The 21,022-nt window shown below is 63.5% G+C and overlaps 1 protein-coding gene across 3 annotated transcripts; it reads left to right on the top strand.

Moving 5' to 3' along the window:
- Positions 1 to 227: 227 nt before the first annotated feature.
- PIK3C2B (phosphatidylinositol-4-phosphate 3-kinase catalytic subunit type 2 beta) lies at positions 228 to 20,503 on the top strand. 3 transcript variants are annotated; one of them, XM_030473251.1, is made up of 33 exons: positions 228 to 325; positions 5,830 to 6,800; positions 8,113 to 8,213; positions 8,335 to 8,489; positions 8,609 to 8,729; positions 10,631 to 10,742; positions 10,845 to 10,924; positions 11,005 to 11,068; positions 11,271 to 11,417; positions 11,658 to 11,691; positions 11,991 to 12,186; positions 13,300 to 13,422; positions 14,180 to 14,347; positions 14,470 to 14,581; positions 14,674 to 14,816; positions 15,404 to 15,592; positions 15,693 to 15,786; positions 15,951 to 16,045; positions 16,125 to 16,305; positions 16,406 to 16,513; positions 16,598 to 16,690; positions 16,782 to 16,911; positions 17,323 to 17,459; positions 17,568 to 17,737; positions 17,840 to 17,996; positions 18,071 to 18,180; positions 18,285 to 18,486; positions 18,613 to 18,737; positions 18,814 to 18,931; positions 19,084 to 19,165; positions 19,249 to 19,355; positions 19,440 to 19,568; positions 19,710 to 19,898. In XM_030473251.1, the coding sequence occupies exons 2-33, from the start codon at positions 5,901 to 5,903 to the stop codon at positions 19,896 to 19,898; spliced, it is 4,872 nt and encodes a 1,623-aa protein (XP_030329111.1). In that variant the 5' UTR covers positions 228 to 325; positions 5,830 to 5,900. The 3 variants fall into 3 exon arrangements, with proteins under 3 accessions (XP_030329111.1, XP_030329112.1, XP_030329110.1); XM_030473252.1 differs by lacking the exon at positions 228 to 325 and adding an exon at positions 2,378 to 2,719; XM_030473250.1 differs by lacking the exon at positions 228 to 325 and having other exon boundaries at positions 5,901 to 6,800; positions 19,710 to 20,503.
- Positions 20,504 to 21,022: the final 519 nt, after the last annotated feature.

Raw genomic sequence — 21,022 nt, 5'->3', positions numbered from 1 at the left:
TCTGTTTGACCAGTGCGAGCACCCCACCCGCAGTGGGGTGCGTTGGGGTGTCTCAGCAGCCCAGCGGGGTACAGAGAAGCTCCGTTGTGGGGGGCACCCCGGGCACGCACGGGGGTGACCCCGCTCCGTGCAATGCGGCGGCCCGCCGGGAGATGGCCCCGCGCCGCGCTGCGCCCCGCCATTGTCCGCCGCGCTCCCTCCTCCCTCCTTCCTCCCTCCTCCTCCTCCTCCTCCTCCTCCTCCCGCCGCCGCCGCGGCGCGGCCCCGCCGCCGCCCGGCCCCAGCCCGGCCCGGCCCCGCCGCTGCCGCCGCCCGCTCGGAGCAGGTAGGGCTGCGGGGACCCGGGCACGCACACAGCGGCGGGGCGGGGGGCGGGAGCGGGCCGGAGGGACCCCCCCGTGCTCCCACCGCGGCTTCCCCTTAAAACAATGATAACCTTGATATAAATACATATATATATCGGTAATTTCGCCCCCGGGGGGAGGTGGGGCAGCGCCACCCCAAGGCTCCAGCACAGTCCCGGCGCTCCGGAGCCCCCCCATGGCACTGGGGCGGCGTTGCGCGGGGGGGATAGGGAGGACCGGGAGCGGCACCCCCGGGGCAGGACCCCGCGCTCCTGAACGGCTCCACCGGGCCCGGGAAGGGGGAGGAGGGAATTGGGGTGATTTTTATGAGCAGAACAATGAAACGGACCCATCAAAGTGCAAAGTTGCTCATCCGCAAAGTGGAGGGGGGGGGCTGGGGGGTTCTGTCGGCTTCTATCGTGTTAGAGACCCCCCAGTGGGATAGGGATGGGGACTGGGATGGGGACATGGACAGGGACAAGCCAGCGCACAGGGCACCGAAGCCGCGGGGGGCGCTCCCAGGATGCTGGGCGATGCTCCCGCTGCCCCTGCGGGGCCGTGCTTTGCATCCTGAACTTGCAGACATGCTCACGCGTGTTTAAGAGTAAACTCCAGAGATCTGAGAGCTGTTACCCCTCAGCAAGGGCATAGAGCGGCTTCCCCGCAGCTGCTCGTGTGTGCAAGGCCAGGCGGGAGGGTAATTGTTCACCGGCTCTGGGCCGCGGTGAACCAGCACTGCTGTGGTCAGGAAAAATCAGTGTTTTCCTCCCAGAGCGGCAGGGATGGGCTGCAGGGAGCTGCGGGGTGGTGGAAATAAATGGGGTGCCCGGCCCCTGGGTTAACTTCACCAGCAAGGTGCCAGCCCCACCTCGCCTCGGGAGCACCATCCTCAATGCCGAGTGAAGCCAGACCAGGGAGAGCATCCATGCTGTTGCCGGGGGCCAAAAGCAGCCAAAAAGAGCTGCCTTTCCAGGCCAGCGGCCCCACAGCCCTCCTTACATGCTAAGGTATGAGTAGGTGCTCTGTGTGTGTGTGCAAGCATGGCCTGGTGCATGCTAAGGGCACATGAGCAGGCAGTGCATGCCAGCACCCTGGCTGTGGGGCAGGGTGGGGGTGTGATGCTCGGGCTTGCAAGCACCCATGGCCCCATCCCAAGTGAGGGGTTTCCCTGTGTGCTGGGAGCTCTGGAGAGCTGCGTGTGTCCGGCCTGTGTCTGCTGTGTCCTTGGGCTGCAGGTCTCTCCCACCCTGCAGGCACAGCAGCACTGAGCAGCAGAAGGAGTCGGTTCCTATTGCAGACTGGTCATGCAGTGTGGGGCCAGCCAGCCCCCCTACACCCAACAGGGTGCTGTGGGCAGAGGAGTGCACCCCGGCGGCTGCAGCACCTTGAAGCTTGGCTGTAGGAGTGGCTGGGGTGGGGAGAGCCCTGCAGAGCATGTGGCACCGGGATGACTGGAATCACAAGGGATGGCAGCGGGATCCATCCCTTGGGGCTCACCCGGGTTGCCGGGATGCAGGGTAGGGAGGGCAGCAGAGGCAGGGAGGGCAGCACAGGCCGGGGAGCAGCACGCTGCTGCTTGCCAGCCCGCCCCAGCTCTGCTATGCAGCAGGACTCCTCACCCTCACGCTGCAGGCTGTGCCTGCAGGGCTGCAGCCGGTGGGTGCTCTACACCCGCGCTGCTGCGCAGGCAGCCGCGGTGCCGGAGGAAGCTGAGATTTGCATAGGAGCCAAGTGCCGGAGCTGCAAACCTGCCCACCAGCATCCCCTGGGGAGGCTGAGCAGAGGAACATGGCCCTGGGGATGGGCGCTGGGTGCGGGAGCAGCGAGGGTTGGCTCATTCCCAGGGTCTGGCTGTGTTTGTGCCCCGCAAGCCAGGGAGGAGGAGGCACTGGGTGTCTCGGTGATGGGGATGCAGCAGCGGAAGGGTCCCCCCCTTGCTCCTCCCTGTGCCCCCGTCGCTTTGCAGGCGCTGGGTGAAGTGCAGCATCTCCTATGGAGCTGAGCACGTGGCTGCCGCACCTCGCTGCCAAGCAGGGCTCTGATGTCCCCCCTCTCCTTCCCCTACGCCAGGCTGGGACACCCCATTGTCCCCTCCATGGTGGGCTCAGCTCCAGGTGGTGCCTCTGCAGAGCTCTCTCCTTCGGCTGCCCCAGTCACACCGGGGATGTTCCCCTCCCAAACCCAACCCCTCTTCCCAGGGCAGGATTTCCTCCCGAGGGGGAAATACGTATTAAAATGATGGAAGAGCCTTTGGCATCATCCAGCTTCACATCCTGCCTCCTCCCGAGAGCTTGGACCGGGCTGGGCTTTGCTGGACTATTAACAAGGAGACGTATCAGCTTGAAGAGGAAGGAATTCCTGCCATAAGGCAACAGGTTGGAAGCAAGTGGCTCCGGCTGTTCTCAAGGTGTTTGCTCAGTTTGGTGTGTGCAGGGCGGCAGCTGCCTGGGTTGTTTTGCTGCACAGGGCAAATCGGGGGTCCTGTTGCAGACCTGCCCCGGCAATGGGAGGTTTTGGGGTGCATGGAAGGAGCTGTGTCCTTCACACCCAGCCCACAGGGAGGGTGGCTCCTGGGCTGGAGCTTGGCACAGGGACCCCGCTGTGGGGCTGGATCCTGGGGGACAGGGATGAGCGCCGGGTCCTTCCCATCGCCCTGCTGGGGGGAACCAGCTCCAGACCCCCTTTGGAAACTCCCAGGAGCTCAGCTCCTTGGCTTGTGGGCCGGGGAATACACACAGAGGTGTCTGCTGGGCTCAGGTTTGGGAGGGAATCGTTCCGCTCACACTGAGCACTTCTGGAGGGTTGGTTTCTGTCGGGTTCTGGGTTGTGCCGAGTGTGGCTCCAGGAATGAAACTCCCTGAGTTTCAGTTTCAGTTTTCAATTGTATTGAGAGCAGGTTCCCTTTTGGGAGCTCCAATCCCAAACCAGGATGAATATCCAATGTTTTTCCTGTGCTGAACCACCCAGAGACTCACACAAAGGGGTTTCCTTGGTCATGACGGTGCTTGGGAGGTCTGAAAATGCTCCATTTCCACCCCATTTTGGAGGGGAAGTGAATTGAGACCAGGGAGTTTCCTCTGGAGCAGGAGGAGCTGGGGCTGCGGTGCTGGCGCTGGTGGGGGCCCTGGGAGCCTGTCCCCCCCATGTCACCACCTGTGTGGGGCTGGCTCTGCCTCGCACACCTTGGAGCATCCCCACTGCCGGAGGATGGCCCCGGGGTCCGGTCCATCCGGTGAGCTTTGTCACCCCACCATGTGCTGTGACGGGCACCGGCAGCACTGGGGACGCAATGCTCAGTGTTCCCAAGGCAGGGAAGCCCCCGGCATCATCCTGTCCAGGCAGGAGCTGCTGGGAACGCAGCCCTGTTGGGGGGAGCAGGATGGATGGATGGACCTGCAGCCCCAGAGGTGAAGGCTGGTGCTTTATCCTGCTCACGGCCGCTCCTCCCTCCACCGGGTTATAAATGGGTGTGAATTGTGTCCCTGATAAGCATAACCTCCATTCCCAGCTCCCACACCCCGGGGACGTGCCCCGCCAGGGCTCGCTTTGCCTCCTCGCCCTCAGATGTTTGATGGCTTCCCAGATGCTTTGGACATCTCGATCTGCTCCCAACGCAGCTGCCTGCGAGGGGGAAGGGAGGGAGGGACGGGGGGAGCTGGGGGTGCACAGCAGGTCCCTGCGGCTCTGTCCTGGGCTCCTGTCCCCATCCCTGGCTGCAGCATTGGCTCTGCCATGGGATCCTGGGGGATCCCGGGGGATGCTGCTCAGAGCCCGGGAGCTGGGGTGGGCGCAGGGTGGCTTCTGAGTCCCCACAGGCTGATGCTCAGCTCCTTGCACAAGGGCTGGAATCATCCCTGTGAGGGTGCTGAGGCGCTGGCACAGGGTGCCCAGAGAAGCTGTGGCTGCCCCATCCCTGGCAGTGTTCAAGGCCAGGTTGGACACAGGGGCTTGGAGCAACCTGCTCTAGTGGAAGGTGTCCCTGCCCGTGGCAGGGGGTTGGAGCTGGAGGAGCCTTAAGGTCCCTTCCAACCCAAACTGTTCCATGATCCTCAAGGGCCGTCCCCACAGGAAGGTTGTCTCCGTGCACCTGAGCAGCTCATGGATGGGGAAACATCCCTCACACAGAGCAGCAGCTCCTGGTGTGTCACACGAGGGATGTGGTGCCTCTGTGTGTGTGTCCCTGCAAGGCTGCAGCTTCCCTTATGGTGCAAACGGGGAAGAAGATTGTGTTAAACTGTCATTCGGGGCTTAGGGCAAAGAGTTTCCAGGGAACAAGGGGGTTTTCCTCCTGCATGTCTCCATGGAAGGTGGGAACCCAAGCGGGATGGGTCTCCTGAAGCTAACGTGACCATGGCAAATGCCAGGAAATTTAAAGTCAGAAAATGATCCCTGTTATTAGTAGTGGGATTTTAAAGAGGGAAAACAATCTGCTTGTCTCTGCTGCTCTGGAATTCCTGCCTCGGGAGCTCCCCGTCTGGAGTCATGTTTGTAATGGGATGGGCATTGGGTGGGAACAGGGCAGGGCCCTGCAGCGGGAGGTGCTGGTTGAGCCCCAGTCCTGCCCCTGGCCGAGGACTTGGAGGGCGACCAGGAGAGTTTGGGGCTTTTCCATGTGGATTTGCATTGTCCTGGTGCAGCTGGGGAGGGAAGGGGCTGAGCCACCTGCTTGGGCTGCTCGTGGTGTCCCCAGCTGAGGTGACAGCCCCAGGTGCATCCCAGACCCTTCCTGCCTGGCTTTTCTCTGGCTGGTGTTGGCACCACGAGGTTGCTGTGCCTGGTGCAGGCTGAGCCTTCCTCCCCATCCCAATTCCCATCCCTATCCCTATCCTTATCCATATCCACAATCCCATCCCCTCCCCATTCCTATTCACATCCCTATCTCCATCTCAGTCCTCAACCCCATCTGCATCCTTATCCCTATCCACAATCCCATCCTCATCCCTACCCCTATCCACAGTCCCATTCCCTCCCCTTTCCTATCCACATCCTTATCTCCATCTCCATCCTCAACCCCACCCCTATCTCTGTCTACCCCCGTCTCTATCCCTATCCCTGTCCCCATTCCCGCATCCCAGCTGCCCTGGTGCGGGTCTGGCTGCATCCCACTGGCACGCACGGAGCCTCAGCTGGGCCTGGCAGGAGTGTTCCTCTGCTCAGGACATCAGTGAGTTGCCGATGCTTCTCTTGGAGACGGGACTGGGGTTGTGGCTTTGTCAGCCATCAGAAATGGGTTTCGTTTGATTGCTTTTGGGTTAAAAGCACATTTTCTTTGCTCAGCTTCCAGAAGTGCTGCCAGCCTTTGGGATTCCTGTTTTTCCAGGAAAAGCCCACAGCAGCCGGCAGGGACCGAAGTGCTGTTGAAGGGGAACATTTCCAGCCTGTCGTGTCCCCCTGGAAGCCATTTTTCCAGTTGGAAAGCAGACCCTCATCAGCCAACCTTCCTTATCCTGCCCAGCCGCTAACCCTCACCTCTCCCCACGCCCAGGTGGCCGGCGGTGCAGCATGCCTTCCTCCTGACCCTGAGCCCGGGAGGAAGAGGTCCTGCTTCCCGGAGCGATGTCCGCCACGCGCGGCAATGGGGAGCACTGGAAGTCCCTGGAGTCGGTGGGCATCAGCCGCAAGGAGCTGGCGCTGGCGGAGGCGCTGCAGATGGAATACGACGCGCTGTCCCGCCTGCGGCAGGACAAGGAGGAGAACCGGGCCCGGCAGCGCGGGGACCAGCCCCTCATCTCCTGGGATGAGCCCGCGGACAGGAGCGGCTGCGCCGGCATCAAAGCGGCGCGTGGCCTCTCCGGCTCCGACCCCCTGCTCAGCTGCAACGTCCCGCTGGTACCCGATGGTGCCCCCGTGCGTGGACCCCCCCCCGCCGGCCCCAGCCCCCCGCCGCTGGACCCGCAGCCCTGGCTGAAGGGCCCCCTGGCTGGGGAATACCTGTACATCCTCGAGGGGTTGGGGGGGGACTTCCTCGGGGAGCCCCTCAACGGCACCTCACCCCACAGCAGCGGGGGCAGCTCCCCCAAAAAGCTCTCACCGCCCCCTCTGCCCCCCCGGCACCTGCTGTGGAGCTCCTCTGAGGGCAGCCAGTGCCCGGGGAAGGGGTCCCCCCCGTCCTCCACCAAAGGACCCCAGCCCAGAGACATTAACATGTTCTCGGCGGCGCAGGAGCGGGCTCATGGCAAGCTGCTCGGGCGCCGCATCTCCGAGGAGGACCCCTACGGCATCAACGATGCCATCACCTGCCTCAACCTCAAGTCCACCTACGAGTCGGAGGTGCTGCGGGAAGCTGCCCGCGGCTGGAAGGAGGGCAGAAGCATCTTCGAGAAGGAGTTGAGCGGGAAGCCGGTGGCACGGAGCAAGACCATGCCCCCCCAGGTCCCCCCGCGGACATACGTGTCCCGCTTCGGCAACCGGAAGAATCTGGCACCCAACAAGAACCGCAGGATCTCCATCGATCCGGTAAGAGGCTTTTCCCTCCATGATTTGGGGCTGGGGTGGAGCTGAGGCAATGGGGAGGGCTGGAAACCAAGCACGAGGTTGCAAATGGGGCCATGGCATTCGCTGCGTTTCCTTTGCTCAGGGTTGTGTTCATTTGTCCCATCCTTGGGGCTCTTCAGAGTCGTGTTTGCACCATGGTCAGAGGCATCCATGTGCTGAGACACCATCCCTGGGGGCTGATGAGCCCTTTCCAGGTTGTGCAGCTCTCCAAGGAGGTGCAGGATGGTGCAAAACCCTCTGGGGTGGGTGACCCAGGGCCGGGAAGCCAAGGACACGTGTGTCCTGCAGCGCCGGGGTGCAGGAGCCGCTGTCTCGGGCTGTGCTGCAGGTGGATCACAGCAGGCTCATGTTGAAGTGTCCCCAGATCCTCTGGGAAGAGCCGGGAGTCTCCTCCCCAGAGCCAGGCCATCGCTTTCCTGTTTGGCTCACAGCATCCTTCCTGATCCCAGCTCCCTTCTGCCCTCCACTGAGCAGCCAGCAGGATATGTCCCCTCTGCGTGCGGAGGCGCTGGGGGCTGCGGGTGCTGCTGCTGCCACTCCTGGGGGCTGCCGCATCCCTCGTCCCTGCCGGGGTGCCCGTTGCTGGCTCTGGCGCAGCTCATCCCGCCCCCAGCAAGGGGAGGACATCAATAAGGGCAGAAGTCACCTCCGTTTCCCCGGGGAGCAGGGGGCGCAGCTGGGGCCGGGGGGCTGTGAACGGCACTCGCGGCTTGCTCAGTGCCAGAGACTAATTGTGAAAGAGCATTAAAACCATCCTTAGGGGCTGCTGTGCTCCCCACCTTGCTGTGCCCCCCACTGCTGCCTGGGTTATTGTCTGACGGTGGGGCCATTGTTCCCTGGGGAAGAGTGATGGAGGCCCAGGGACGCCCGTGTGTGGGGGGAACCCGCCCCAGCACCGCAGTGGCAGGGCATGGGCATGGGCATGGGCAGGGCTCTGCCAGCGATGGGGCAGCCACAGCTTCTCTGGGCACCCTGTGCCAGCGCCTCAGCACCCTCACAGGGAAGAACTTCCTTATATCTAACCTGAACTTCCCCTGTGTAAGTTTGAACCCACCACCCCTCGCCCTATTTCTACCTGTCCTATCTCTACCACATCCCCCCGTGCTGTTGCAGCGCTGCCTTCCCCCAGCTGCAGCAGCACCAGGGTGCACAAAGGCTCTTGGTGCCTGGTGCTGTAACAAGGAGAAGCAGCAAACCCCATCCCGTGGGGCGATGGGCTGGAGCCCCCCAAGGACACTGCAGCCGGGTCATGGGCTCATGCTCTGCCCCGTAGGTTGCCCCCCGGCCGCACTCCTTCGCCAACGGCTACGAGCTCTTCGAGGTGTCCGAGGAGCGGGATGAGGAGGTGGCTGCTTTCTGCCACATGCTGGATGTGTGAGTACCCGGATGGGGCTGGAGCCTCCTGCAGCGAAACGCCCCACAACTGGGGTGTTCGGGGGGGCCGGGGCAAATCCCAGAGCAGGGCAGCGCCTCTGACCTGTCCCTGCCTCTCCAGGCTGCGTTCCAGCTACAGCACCAAGGACTATTCCCTCACTGGCTTGGTGTGGAGCGCCGTCAACCTCAGCCCCGAGCAGCTCGGCCATGGCGTCAGCCTGAAGGTGACGGTGGTGTGTGACAGCCTGCGGGAGCCCCTCACCTTCACCTGCGACTGTAAGTGTCCCCTTGTCCAGCTCCCCTTGCAGCGATCGGGGGAGCCCCAAACCCCCGGGTGAAGGTTGGGGGGGGGGTCCCACCATCGCTGGGGCTGACGGTGCTGCTGCTCCCCACAGGCTCATCCACTGTGGACCTGCTCATCTACCAGGCGCTGTGCTATACGCACGACGAGCTGCACAGCATCGACGTCGAGGACTTTGTGCTCAAGATCTGTGGTTTGGAGGAGTTCCTGCAGAAGTGAGTGTTGAGGGGGGAGACACACAACACACCCTCAGCATCCCAGGGCTCACACACGTGGCTGTGCTCGGCCCATGCGTCCCTCAGCAGGGTGTGATGGATGGCGGGCACAGCACGAGCCTCTCCGCTCCGTCTCCTGCCTCGCGAGCCGTGGTGATGCTCTGGCATGTTGTTGGAGGCATCCCTCCCGGTGGCAGGGTACCCATCACACTGATCCCCCTGTGCCTGGAGAAAGGCCTGAAAACCAGGGAGCTGCCAAACAAGCTCTTTGGAGGAGTATTAATAACAGCCATGTCACTGATCTGAGTGGCAGAGCCTGGCTTTTCCAGCTTCCTGTGGGAATTGCAGGAGGAGGTGGAAAAGAGATGTGTTGGGGGCAGTGTGAGGGCACAGAGCACCAGGGCTGCGGTGGGCTCAGCTGCAGTGATGGGGATGGAGACCTGCACAGATCCCTCCCTGTCTTGCTGCCTTTCCTGCGGAAGGCTGCATTGCCATAGGGATTCGGGGGTCTTGCAGCTTGGGAGAGCTCTGCAGAGGAGAGTGCAGCAGCCTTGTGTGCAAGGCACGCGCCGTCCTCCCCCCTGCTTGGTGCAGCAAGCCAGCTCCTGCTGCTGGAGAGCTGCCCTGGGGCTGGCCGGGCCATGGGAAAGCTGCGGGAGCTTTGCCATGGTCTCCGGGAGCTGCTGGTTTAGGCCCTAAAGGGGCAGCTGGGAATTGCTCAGCCCGGGAGAGCCTGTGCTGCACCGGAGCAGAGGGTGCACGGAGCCAGTTCCTGCCTCTGGAAGGAGCTGAGCCCTGGCACAGCTACATGAAGGGGTTCTTCCCATCGGTGCTGAGCCCTGGAAATGCTGTTGTAGGCACAGCTAAGCTCACAGCTTAGCTCACAGCTGTGTACACGTGTGCTTGCACACATCAGGGGTACAGCTGTGAGCTAGCTGTGCCTGTGCCTACAACAGCATTTCCATGCAGCAAACCTCTGCTCGGGGCTGCCAGGGAGCACCCATCTGCAGGATGGATCCTACAGGAGGGCTTTTCCCAAAGGGATGAACCTCCTGATTTTTTGGCTGGGAGCAGCACCCTGGGCATGGAGCGGGACAGGCCCTGGCGAGCGTTTCCCCAGTGCTGCTGGATCTCAAAGGAGCTGTGAGAAAGCCCCGGGACATAAAGCCCTTTTGTCACCAATCTTTTCTTTCCACATCTTCCTGTGGCTGAGGAGATGCTGGAGGTGCCAAACCCCTCCCTGTGGAGCCGGTCGGGCCCTTGAGCTCTGCAAACCACCCTGAGCTGCTTCCCCTTGCTGCCCCTTTGCTTTTGCAAGGCACGGGGGGAGCAGAGCAGGCGGGGGGGTGCAGGATGCCAGTCCCAAGGTGCCTTTCCCAGCCCTTCCACCACATCTTGCCATTGCAGCTCCATCCTGCCTGGAGCTCCTGCACCCGCTCAGCACCTTGCCATGGTTCTGCTGCACCAGCCAGGGGTGGATCAGCTCCGGGAGGGCTTCCCATACCAGTGGGCATGGTGGGACCAGGCTGATGCTCCCTGCTCCAGGGCTCTCCCCACTCCTGCTGTCAGCCAGAGCATCCTCCAGCTCCTTGGGTCCTCACTCGCTTCCCACACAGCCGCGGGCAGGTCCTGGCAGGACGGGCTCCTCCACACCCTCTCCCGGCTCCGTCGTGCCGGCTTTTTGGAGGGCACAAGGGAAAGAGGGAAAACAATAGCTTATTCTTCACGTTTCCTAGCGCAAGCAACCCGGTGGCACAAACATCCCTTTGCAGCGAGGCTGAGCCCCAGCCAACGCTGCCTGGCTGGAGGCTGTTGGGATGGGGGATCCTGGGTTGAGTTTTGGAGCATCCCACGGGATGGAGAGGGGCTGTGTGCTCATCGGGAGGGCTCTGTCCCTGCAGCAAGCACGTGCTGGGCAGCCACGAGTACATCCAGCACTGCAGGAAGTTCGACATGGACATCAACCTGCAGCTGATGAAGAGGAAGGGGCTGCGCAGTGACCTGGCCCGGACGGTGGGTGCCCTGCCCCGGGTGTGGGCAGCAGAGCAGGGGTGCCCCTGGCATCTCTCTGCTGCAGGAACACCTGGGAATGACCAATGCACTCTGCATCTCCAGGCAAACGATGACCAGAGCCCCTCCACCCTCAACCACTACATCCATCTGCAGGAGAGACCCATCAAGCAGACCATCAGCAGGTAGGGGGGACACAGCAGGACCGGTCCCCTGTGCTGGGTGGCTGCTTGGCCAGGGCTGAGCTTTGCTGTCTGTCCCCTAGGCAGGCGCTGAGCCTCCTCTTCGACACCTTCCACAATGAGGTGGATGCTTTCCTGGCAGCTGAGGTGAGCAGCAGGGATGGAGGGGACATTTTGGGGGCCACTTTGTCTCATTCACTGCAGTCTCTTTCCCCTTTCTGTTACGGGGCTCTAAGGGTGCATCAGAGAAGGGGTAAAGCCATGAAAATAGGGGAAACTGAGGCACGGCTGGTTCACCTTGCCCTCGGCTGCTGGAGATCCTGCCTCACCCTCCCTTTGCCTTCCATAGGGAGACTTCCCGCTGAAGGCAGAACGGGTGATCCAGTCAGTCATGGCCATCTGCAATGCCCTGGCTGCTGTGGAATCCCAGGAGATCACAGCAGCCCTCAACCAGATGCCCCCCTGCCCTTCCCGCATGCAGCCCAAAATCCAGAAGGTAAGCGATGGGCACTCAGGGGATCCCACGGGTGGGAAGCGCGTTACTACATCGGGCTCCTTTCCCAACTTCCTCCCGTCACACCACATGGAAAATTCCTCAAGAGCTGGGAGCAGGCGCTGCCTGGCCCTGCTGCCTGCTCGGGCAGGGTCTGGTTACACACAGCCCTGGCTTGGCGAGCTGCTCCCCGCAGGGCTCACTCTGATGTTGCTGTGGTGGTTTCTCTTTTTTCCTCAACAGGATCCAAATGTTCTGGCCAAGAGGGAAAATCGAGGTATTTGTGTTCTCCTCCTCCCCTTCTGGGCTCAAGTCCTTGGTGCTTTTAATCTTCGACCCCCTTCCCCCTCAATTATTGAAGCCAAAAGGGTTTTGGTTAAGAAAAGAGGGTTTCTGGAGGTGCTGGAAGTTGTTCCATGAACACAGCAAAATGGGAAGCCTGAAATTCTCCCTCTCACACTGCTTTGTCCTGGGGGAGACCTGCCCGGGGTCTCTCCCGCATCCCAACCGCAGCGGGATGCAGTGGGGGGCAGTGGGGATGAAGCCACCCCACACCACCCCGTGTCACCCCTGCAGAGAGGATCGTGGAGAGCCTGACGGCCGCCATCCTCAACCTGGTGGAGCTCTACTGCAGCACCTTCAACGCGGACTTCCAGCCGGCGGTGCAGGGCAGCCGGGAGCACGGCGCGGCGCGGGAGGCTCGTCTGCTCTCCTGCCCGCTCGCGTTCACCGTCTACGCCACCCACCGCATCCCCATCACCTGGGCTGCCAGGTACGGGCCGCTGCCGGGACCCCGCGCAGCCTCTGCGTGCCCTGCGTGGCTGAGGAGCATGTCCCTGTCCCACACAGGAGGGTAAAGGTGGATTGAGATAAGCTCTGAGGCAGCAGCTCTTCCCTGTGAGGGTGCTGAGGCGCTGGCACAGGGTGCCCAGAGAAGCTGTGGCTGCCCCATCCCTGGCAATGTTCAAGGCCAGGTTGGACACAGGGGCTTGGAGCAACCTGCTCTAGTGGAAGGTGTCCCTGCCCGTGGCAGGGGGTTGGAACTGGTTGAGCTTTAAGGTCCCTTCAACCCAAGCCAGGCTGGGATTCTCTGATCCAGCGGGCATGGAGGGAATAAGAGCTAACTCATCCCAAGCCTCCTAAAGGGCAGGAATATTGGGATGCTGATGCCCGGTGGGCAGTGAGGGATGCTCGGGTGGTGAGGGATGCTCGCAGCCGGCTGATGCCGGAGCTTGTGGGCAGGAAGGGCTCTGCCGTGCTCACCAGTCCCAACCCCATGTGTCCCTGGGGATGCAGCATCACTCCCGGGCTCAGCATCACCCCGGGGATGTGACAGATGGCCCCAGTGCAGCGGGGCTGGGCTGCCCTCGCCCCACACCAGCGACGTGCTCCTTTGTTCCGTGCCTCGGGTGCCCCGTACCCGCTTTTGGCCCCGCGCAGGGGGGACGCGGGGGTCCGGGCGTGCGAGGCACCGGCGCCAGCAGCAGCCGCCCCGCCGGGGACCCCTCGCCTTTGTCCTGCCCTTAATGTATTCCCCTTGGTGAGTGGCTCCGAACAAAGCGGGAAGCCTGGGAAATGCCGGCATCCCCTGACCCCAGCCCTCCCCAGATTGTCGCTCAGCACCTGCCACATGGCAGGGCCCCCCCGGCAGCCCCCGTGTGATGGTATGTGTGGTGGCATATGGTGATGGGGACGCGGCTCCTGGCGCTGCACCCCCTTCCTGGCACAACCCCTTTCTCAAGCCCGGCTTGAGGAAGACACAGCTTCCATCCTCCCCACCCCACTGCTGAAGGTCTGCCCCTTGGTGGGGTGAACCCCCTGCTCACAGCTCCCCTGGCCCAGGCTGAGCCCCCCCATCTCACAGCTCCCTCTGTTCCTCTTGCAGCTATGAAGATTTCTACCTCTCCTGCTCCCTCAGCCACGGTGGCAAGGAGCTGTGCAGCCCCCTGCTCACCAAGAAGGCCAATGTCTACAAATACCTCTTCCACCTCATCATATGGGACCAGCAGTAAGGCAGCGCCCTGGCCACGGGGTGGGCAGGGGGGTCCTGGTGCCATACCCAGCCTTCCTCCTCCCCTGCTCCAGCAGCTCCTCTCTGCTCCTCTCCCTTGGTTTTGGGTGCTGGAAGCTCTTGTGTCATCCCTGGGAATAGCACCAGCCCCGCCACCAGCACTGCCCGCCCTGGACCTGCGTGTTTGCACCCAGGAAAGGGGATCTGCTCCCAAAATAGCGCCGGGAGCAGGCAGGGAGGCAGTGCCGAGCCCGGGCCTGGCATTCGCAGCGGCCCCGGGAGGTGGGGATGGGACAGGGTAATTTTAGAAGGTGCCGGTGCCCCCAAGGACAGGCGCCGAGCAGCCGGCGGGGAGCGGAGCGGTGCCCGCAGCCCCCTTCCCCTGCCACCCATGGTGGGGATGTAGCTGCCACCCTGGGCTCCCCGGGAGCGTCACAGAGGAGCCTCAGCCCCGGGGTCCCACGTAGCCCCCCTTGGCTGTGGGACGAGGTCAGTGCGCGGTGGGGACCCTCCATGGCAGCATTCCCATGGCACTGGGGTACGCTCCCCAAACCCAGCTGCATCCTGCCCATGTCCTGGGACCCTCATCCCGTGCTGGGGACATGTGGCACCCCCAGTGCCAGCAGCAAAGGCGCCCGTTGTGCTGAGCTCTGCGGGGACACACTTGGCATCCGCAGGCAGGGACCAGCCGGTGCCAAGGGAGCTCCGGTCCCCTGTCCCCAGCAGGGCTGAGCTGCCGGCTGCTCTCTTGCAGGATCTGCTTCCCCGTCCAGGTGAACCGGCTGCCGCGGGAGACGCTGCTCAGCGTCACGCTCTTCGCTGTGCCCGTCCCACCCCCGGGGGGCTCCTCCGACACCAACAAGCAGCGGCGCGTCCCCGAGGCCCTGGGCTGGGTGACCACCCCCCTCTTCAACTTCAGGCAGTATGTGGGGCGTCCCCCCTGCGATGGGGCATGGCCGGGGGGGCTCCGGTGCCTCGGGGACAGCATCATGGCAGCGGTGCCACCCTCCTGCCCTGTGCCTCTCACCCTTCCTTCTCCTCCAGGGTCCTGACCTGCGGGCGGAAGCTCCTGGGCTTGTGGCCAGCGACCCAGGACAACTCCAGAGCCAGGTCCAGTGCCCCCAACTTCAACCAGCCCGACAGTGTCATCCTGCAGGTCTGTCCCGGTGGCGGGGGGGCGGTTCTGGGGTCACACACCCCCACTGAGCCCCCTGTGTGGCTCCCACTTACCCTCTGCCTCTGCCCCAGATCGACTTCCCCACCTCTGCCTTCGAGGTGAAGTTCACCAGCCCGCCGGCGGCCGAATTCAGCCCCAGGTACGAGTTCGGCAGCCTGGGGGAGGAGGATCAGCGCAAGCTGCGGGAGGCGATGCAGAAGAAATCACTCTACTGGTAAGTGACCAACCCGGGGTGATGGTGGCATCACCCTGCCCAGGGAACCCTGCTGTGACACCCCAGGGGGTATCAGTGTCTGACCCTGCTGGGTACTGGGGTGATGCTGGAGCCTGGTGTTGTCAGAGCCGCGGCTGCCTGTTGGCCCTCCTTCTGGGGAGGGTCTTTCCATTCCCCACCACGAGACCAGCTGCCAGCCTCTCATCCAGCCTGGCATGGGCCAGGAGTCACCCAGCGCTGGCTATAAACGGCAGGATCAAGTGTTGGCAGCTGCACCGGGATCCGCTGCACAGAACGGGGCTGACCTCATTGCAGACCTGCCCAGGGGTCCCTCCAGGGGACAGCCAGGGATGTCCCTGCAGCAGCTCAGTCACCCCTGGGCATGGGTGCTGGGGTCCTGGCTGTCCCTTGGGGGACAGGGTGCAGCGTGGGGATGATGGGAGCCCCCAGCATCCTGCAGCACCGTATAGAGCAGCCCAAGGGGATGCAGGCAGATCCTGCTCTCCATTGCAGAATCATGGAATGGTTTGGGTTGGAATGCCATCCCCTCCCTTGCCCGAGGCCTGATCCTTGTCCCCTGTCCCCAGGCTGATGGACACGGACCGCAAGCGGCTGTGGGAGAAGCGGTCCCACTGCCACGCGGCGCCCGGCGCCCTGCCCATGCTGCTGGCCAGCGCGCCCAGCTGGGAGTGGGGCTGCCTGCCCGACATCTATGCCCTGCTCAGCCAGTGGACCTACATGAGCCACCAGGATGCCCTGGGGCTCCTGCACGCCACGTAAGGCACGGGGGGGCTGCGGGTGCCGCAGGGATGCGCGCTCTGCAGTGGGAGGAGGGATGCTGAGGATGCTGTCCCCATGAGCCTGTCCCCGCTGCAGGTTCCCAGACCAGGAGGTGAGGAGGACGGCTGTGCAGTGGATTGACTCCATCTCCGACACCGAGCTGCTGGACTACCTGCCCCAGTTGGTCCAGGTGTGTGGTGGGACCGGGATGTGGCATGGGGTGCATGGCAGGACCAGGATGTGGCACAGGGTGCATGCCAGCACAAGGACATGGTATGGGGCGCATGGTAGTACCAGGACATGCCATGGGGTGCGTGCTGGTCCCACTGTGCCCCAAAACTATCCCCTCTCCAGGCCCTGAAGTATGAGTGCTACCTGGACAGCCCGCTGGTGCGCTTCCTCATGAAGCGAGCGATCTGCGACCTGAAGATCACCCACTACTTCTTCTGGTAGGTTATGGGGGGCTGAGAACAGTGGGGGAGGGACCCTGTGGCTCTCCTGACCCCTTCCTGCCCCTGCTCCGAGCAGGCTGCTGAAGGATGGCCTCAAGGACTCGCAGTTCAGCATCCGGTACCAGTACCTGCTGGCGGCTCTGCTGTGCTGCTGCGGGAAGGGGCTGCGGGAGGAGTTTGACCGGCAGTGCCTGCTCGTCAGCACGCTGGCCAGGCTGGCCCAGCAAGTGCGGGACGCGGCCCCGTCCGCACGGCAGGTGGGTGCTGGGGTGATAGGAGGGGGTCCTGGGCTGTGTCTCAGCCCCCCATCCCTGCCCACCCCATCCTATGCCCACCCCACCCGTGCCCCCCCCGCAGGGCATCCTCCGCGAGGGGCTGGAGGACGTGAAGCAGTTCTTCAAGGCACACGGGTCGTGCCGGCTGCCGCTCAGCCCCAGCCTGCTGGTGAAGGGGATCGTGCCCCGGGTGAGTGCTGGAGCCGGGGGGCTCGGCAGGCTCCTTTCCCCCCCCAGCTCACCCTGACGGGCTGTGCCTTCCTCCCCACGGCAGGACTGCTCCTACTTCAACTCCAACGCTGTCCCCCTCAAGCTCTCCTTCCAGAACGTCGATCCCCTGGGAGAAAACATCCGAGTCATCTTCAAGGTGAGCCCGCTCCCCTGGCACAGCCCCGGCCCCCATGGGGCTGCCTCAGCTTTGCCCCCCGGTCTGATGGCTCTTCCCCACCGGCTCACAGTGCGGAGACGACCTGCGGCAGGACATGCTGACGCTGCAGATGATCCGGATCATGAACAAGATCTGGGTGCAGGAGGGGCTGGACATGCGCATGGTCATCTTCCGCTGCTTCTCCACTGGCCGTGGACGAGGTAACCCAGCATCGGGGCATCCCCCGGCGGCATCAACCTCGACTTCCCCTGTTTCAGTTTGAACCCATCACCCCTTGTCCTATCGCTCCAGTCCCCGATGCAGAGCCCCTCTCCAGCATCCTTGTAGCCCCCTTCAGACACTGGAAGCTGCTCTGAGGTCTAACAATCATGATGCTCTTGGGCTAGTGACAGCACAGGAGGTCCTGGGGCTCTGCTAGAGAGGAGCTGCTGTGGGTAGCTGCAACCCACTTTTGGGTCTGAACCCACCAGCCCATCTGTAGGAGCACGGCTTTGCAGGCTGTCGCTCAGTGGTGATGGCTGGGGAGGCAAGGGGTTTGTGCTCAAGGAGGCTGGGGTCTTGGTGCCCTTCGGGTGGGACGGATGGCTCTCACGCTGCTGTCTCACTGCCAGGCATGGTAGAGATGATCCCCAACGCCGAGACCCTGCGCAAGATCCAGGTGGAGCATGGCGTGACCGGCTCCTTCAAAGACCGGCCACTGGCAGACTGGCTGCAGAAGCACAACCCTGGGGAGGATGAGTATGAGAAGGTGAGGAAGAGCCTGGCAGGGTCCCTGCTCCTCGTGCCCTGCTCTGCAGAGATGAGACCCCCTCGCATCCCTTTCTCCACTGTTGGCTCCTTCCCTCCCTCCTCCCAGGCCGTGGAAAACTTCATCTACTCCTGCGCCGGATGCTGCGTGGCCACCTATGTGCTGGGCATCTGCGACCGGCACAACGACAACATCATGCTCAAGACCACGGGGCACATGTTCCACATTGACTTCGGCAGGTTCCTGGGCCACGCGCAGATGTTCGGCAACATCAAGAGGTGAGAAATGCCCCCGGGGTCTCCATCGCCCTTGCCTGGGCTCTGCAGCCCCCTCTTTGTGACCCCTGGTTGTGCATCACTTTCTGTCCCTCCCCGACGCAGGGACCGGGCACCGTTTGTCTTCACTTCGGACATGGCGTATGTCATCAACGGCGGGGACAAACCTTCCAGTCGCTTCCATGACTTCGTCGACCTGTGCTGCCAAGCCTACAACCTGATCCGCAAGCACACCCACCTCTTCCTCAACCTGCTGGGGCTGGTGAGAGCCGGGGCTGCACACCCCTTCCCACCGGAGCAGTCACTGCCTGCCCTCACCCATGCCTTGCCTCCCAGATGCTGTCCTGTGGCATCCCCGAGCTCTCCGACCTGGAGGACCTCAAGTATGTCTACGATGCCTTGAGGCCACAGGACTCTGATGCTGATGCCACCACGTACTTCACCAGGTAGAAGACGTGGGGGTGTGGTGGGACAGGAGAGGATGGAGGGAGCCGAGGATGGAGGCGCTGGCTCCAGCTCGGCTCGCTGAGCACGTGTGGCCTCGTTGCAGGTTGATCGAGTCGAGCCTGGGCAGCGTGGCCACCAAGCTCAACTTCTTCATCCACAACCTGGCGCAGATGAAGTTCACGGGCTCTGACGCCCGCCCGACCCTCTCCTTCGCCCCCCGCACACACACCATCAAGACATCCAGCCGGATCCGCGATGTCTTCCTCTGCCGCCATGAGCGGGTCTTCAACCCCAGCAAGGGCTATGTGAGTGCGGACGGTCGGGGACAAGCGAAGGGGCTGCTTGGGTCGCTCTCTCCTGGTGCTCCTCCCCATCCCCGTATGGGTCCAGGGCATGCTGGGGTCTCTACCCCATCGCACATCTCTCTGCAGACCTACGTGGTGAAGGTGCAGCGGGAGAGCCCAGGCGAGGTGACCTTCGTGCAGCGGACCTTTGAGGAGTTCCAGGAGCTGCACAACAAGCTGCGCCTCCTCTTCCCCTCCTCGCTGCTGCCCAGGTACCCCCACAGACCGCTATGGACCTGCGGGGCTCCCCAGCGCCTCCCGGGCTCTGCTGAGCGTCCATCCCTGCAGCTTCCCCAGCAGGTTCATCATCGGGCGGTCGCGGGGTGAAGCGGCGGCCGAGCGGCGGAAGGAGGAGTTGAACGGTTACATCTGGCACCTCATCCATGCTGCGCCCGAGGTGGCAGAGGTGCGGGGCTGGGGGGTGCCTGCGGGGCGGGGATGGTGCTCGGGGCACTGGTGAGGGGGGGGAAGCGCCTGGGGGTCAATGCACCACATCCAGCATCAGTCCCAAATGGTGCGGGACATGGTCGCTGCTAATGTCACCTCCTTGCCCTGCAGTGTGATCTCATCTACACCTTCTTCCACCCCCTGCCACGGGACGAGAAGGCGGCCGGCACCAACCCGACGCCGAAGGCAGCAGGTAGGAGGGCTGGTGGCAGCGCTGGCATGACACAGGGTGAAGTGAGGGGCTCCCATCCCACCCGTGTCCCTCCTCTCCTCCAGATGCCACGTGGGCTCGGCCGCTGGGGAAGGTCGGTGGTGAGGTGAAGCTCTCCATCTCCTACAAGAACAACAAGCTCTTCATCATGGTGATGCACATCAGGGGGCTGGTACGTGTGCGGTGCCCGGTGGCAATGGGGTGGAGGTTCACCCCTCTGCTGTGCTCACGGGGTGTCCCCTGCTCTGCCCCACAGCCACCACTGCAGGATGGCAATGACCCTGACCCCTACGTCAAGACTTACCTGCTGCCCGACCCCCAGAAAACAACCAAGAGGAAAACCAAAGTGGCCCGAAAAACCTGCAACCCCACCTACAACGAGATGGTGGGATGGGAATGGGGATGAGGATGGGAATGGGAATGGGATGGGGGTGGAGATGAGGAAAGGGATGGAGATGGGATGGGGATGAGGATGGGAGGCGCCAGGGGGTCTGTAGCTGAGGGTTTGCCCCATTCTGCCCCACAGCTGGTCTATGATGGGATCCCACGGGGGGACCTGCAGCAGCGGGAGCTGCGCCTGAGCGTGCTGAGCGAGGAAGGCTTCTGGGAGAACATCCTGCTTGGGGAGGTCGGCATCCGCCTGCACGACCTCGACCTGGCGCAGGAGAAGATGGGCTGGTTCGCCCTGGGGTCCCGCGGCCACGGCACCCTCTGAGGTCCCACCACCGGGACTGGGGACCCCGCGGCTCTGCCCGCCCTGGGATGTGCCCGTGGGGACCGGGCACCGATGGGTGCTGCTGCGGGCGTCTTCTCTTTGAAGTTTACCTTGTGTCAAGGGAGCAACACGGGGCGGGAGGAGGGAGGACGGCGGGGACGGGGGGATTCTTCCTTTGGGATATCTGTATTGGAGTTGTTTTCTAAGTAACGAGCAGCGTGAGGCCGGGCACCGCGGTGGGGAGGGGAGGCGTTGGAGGTTCAGAGCTCCGGGTACATCTCCAGCCAGGAGATTCCCATCCTGGGGACGTCGCTCCCAAAGGTGAGCGATGGGCTGGGCATGGTGCCAGTCCCGTGTGGCTGAGCCCCCAGTACCACAGGGACAGCTGGCCACCCTTCCTGTGCCCAGCCTGGTGGGACATCCATCTCCTCATCCATCCACCTCCTCATCCTCCCTGCGGCCCCGGGGCCGAGGCTGCCTGCGCCGGGGCGGGTTTGGTGCCTGTGGTGCTTTGTTTACAGCAAGAGCTCCGTAAACGGATGAAATGTTTCTCAGGATCGAGAAGAATGAACTGAACCTTTATATTAAAAGTTTTAACTATTGGAGCTGGTGGGATCTGCCGGGATGAGGGGGCTGGAGCCGGCGTCCTGCTGCGGCCGGGGCCCTGCTGCCTCCAGCAGGGGGTGCGGAAATGAGGTGCATGGGGTGGTGCGTGGGCCCTGCCTGCACCCCCACCTGCACCTCTGCCTGCATCCCTGCCTGCACCCTGCCTGTGCCTCTTGCACCCCTGCCTGCACCTCTACCTGCACCCCTGCCTGCACCTCTGCCTGTGCCTCTTGCACCCCTGCCTGCACCCCCACCCGCCGCCGAGCGCAGTTTCCCCGGTCCCCAGCGCCGTCCCGTTGCACACGCAGTGACCCGGCCCCGCGGGCTCGTTCTCCCGGTAGCACCGTCCCGCCGCGGCTCCCCGCCGGTGCCGAGCCCTCCGCCACCACAGGGGGCGCTACCGCGCGGCGCCCGCCGCCGCCCGGCTGATGCAATCCGCGCGCGGAGGGAGGGGCGGTGCCCCCGCCCTGCGTCCGGCCTGTCGTGGGGGCGTGGCCATGGCTGTGCCCAATGGGCGG

This window comes from Strigops habroptila, chromosome 18 (assembly GCF_004027225.2).
Source record: "Strigops habroptila isolate Jane chromosome 18, bStrHab1.2.pri, whole genome shotgun sequence".
NCBI classification, from domain to species: Eukaryota; Metazoa; Chordata; class Aves; order Psittaciformes; family Psittacidae; genus Strigops; species Strigops habroptila.
Note: the sequence above shows the minus strand (reverse complement) of the source record. Positions and strands in the feature narration are given on the sequence as shown.

Excerpts from the sequence above, each read along its gene's own strand:
- PIK3C2B (XM_030473250.1), top strand. The coding sequence starts at position 5,901 with ATGTCCGCCACGCGCGGCAATGGGGAGCACTGGAAGTCCCTGGAGTCG. Across the intron at positions 6,801-8,112 it reads GCAGGATCTCCATCGATCCG|GTTGCCCCCCGGCCGCACTC; the intron begins GTAAGAGGCTTT and ends TCTGCCCCGTAG. Across the intron at positions 15,787-15,950 it reads ACCTGCCCCAGTTGGTCCAG|GCCCTGAAGTATGAGTGCTA; the intron begins GTGTGTGGTGGG and ends TCCCCTCTCCAG.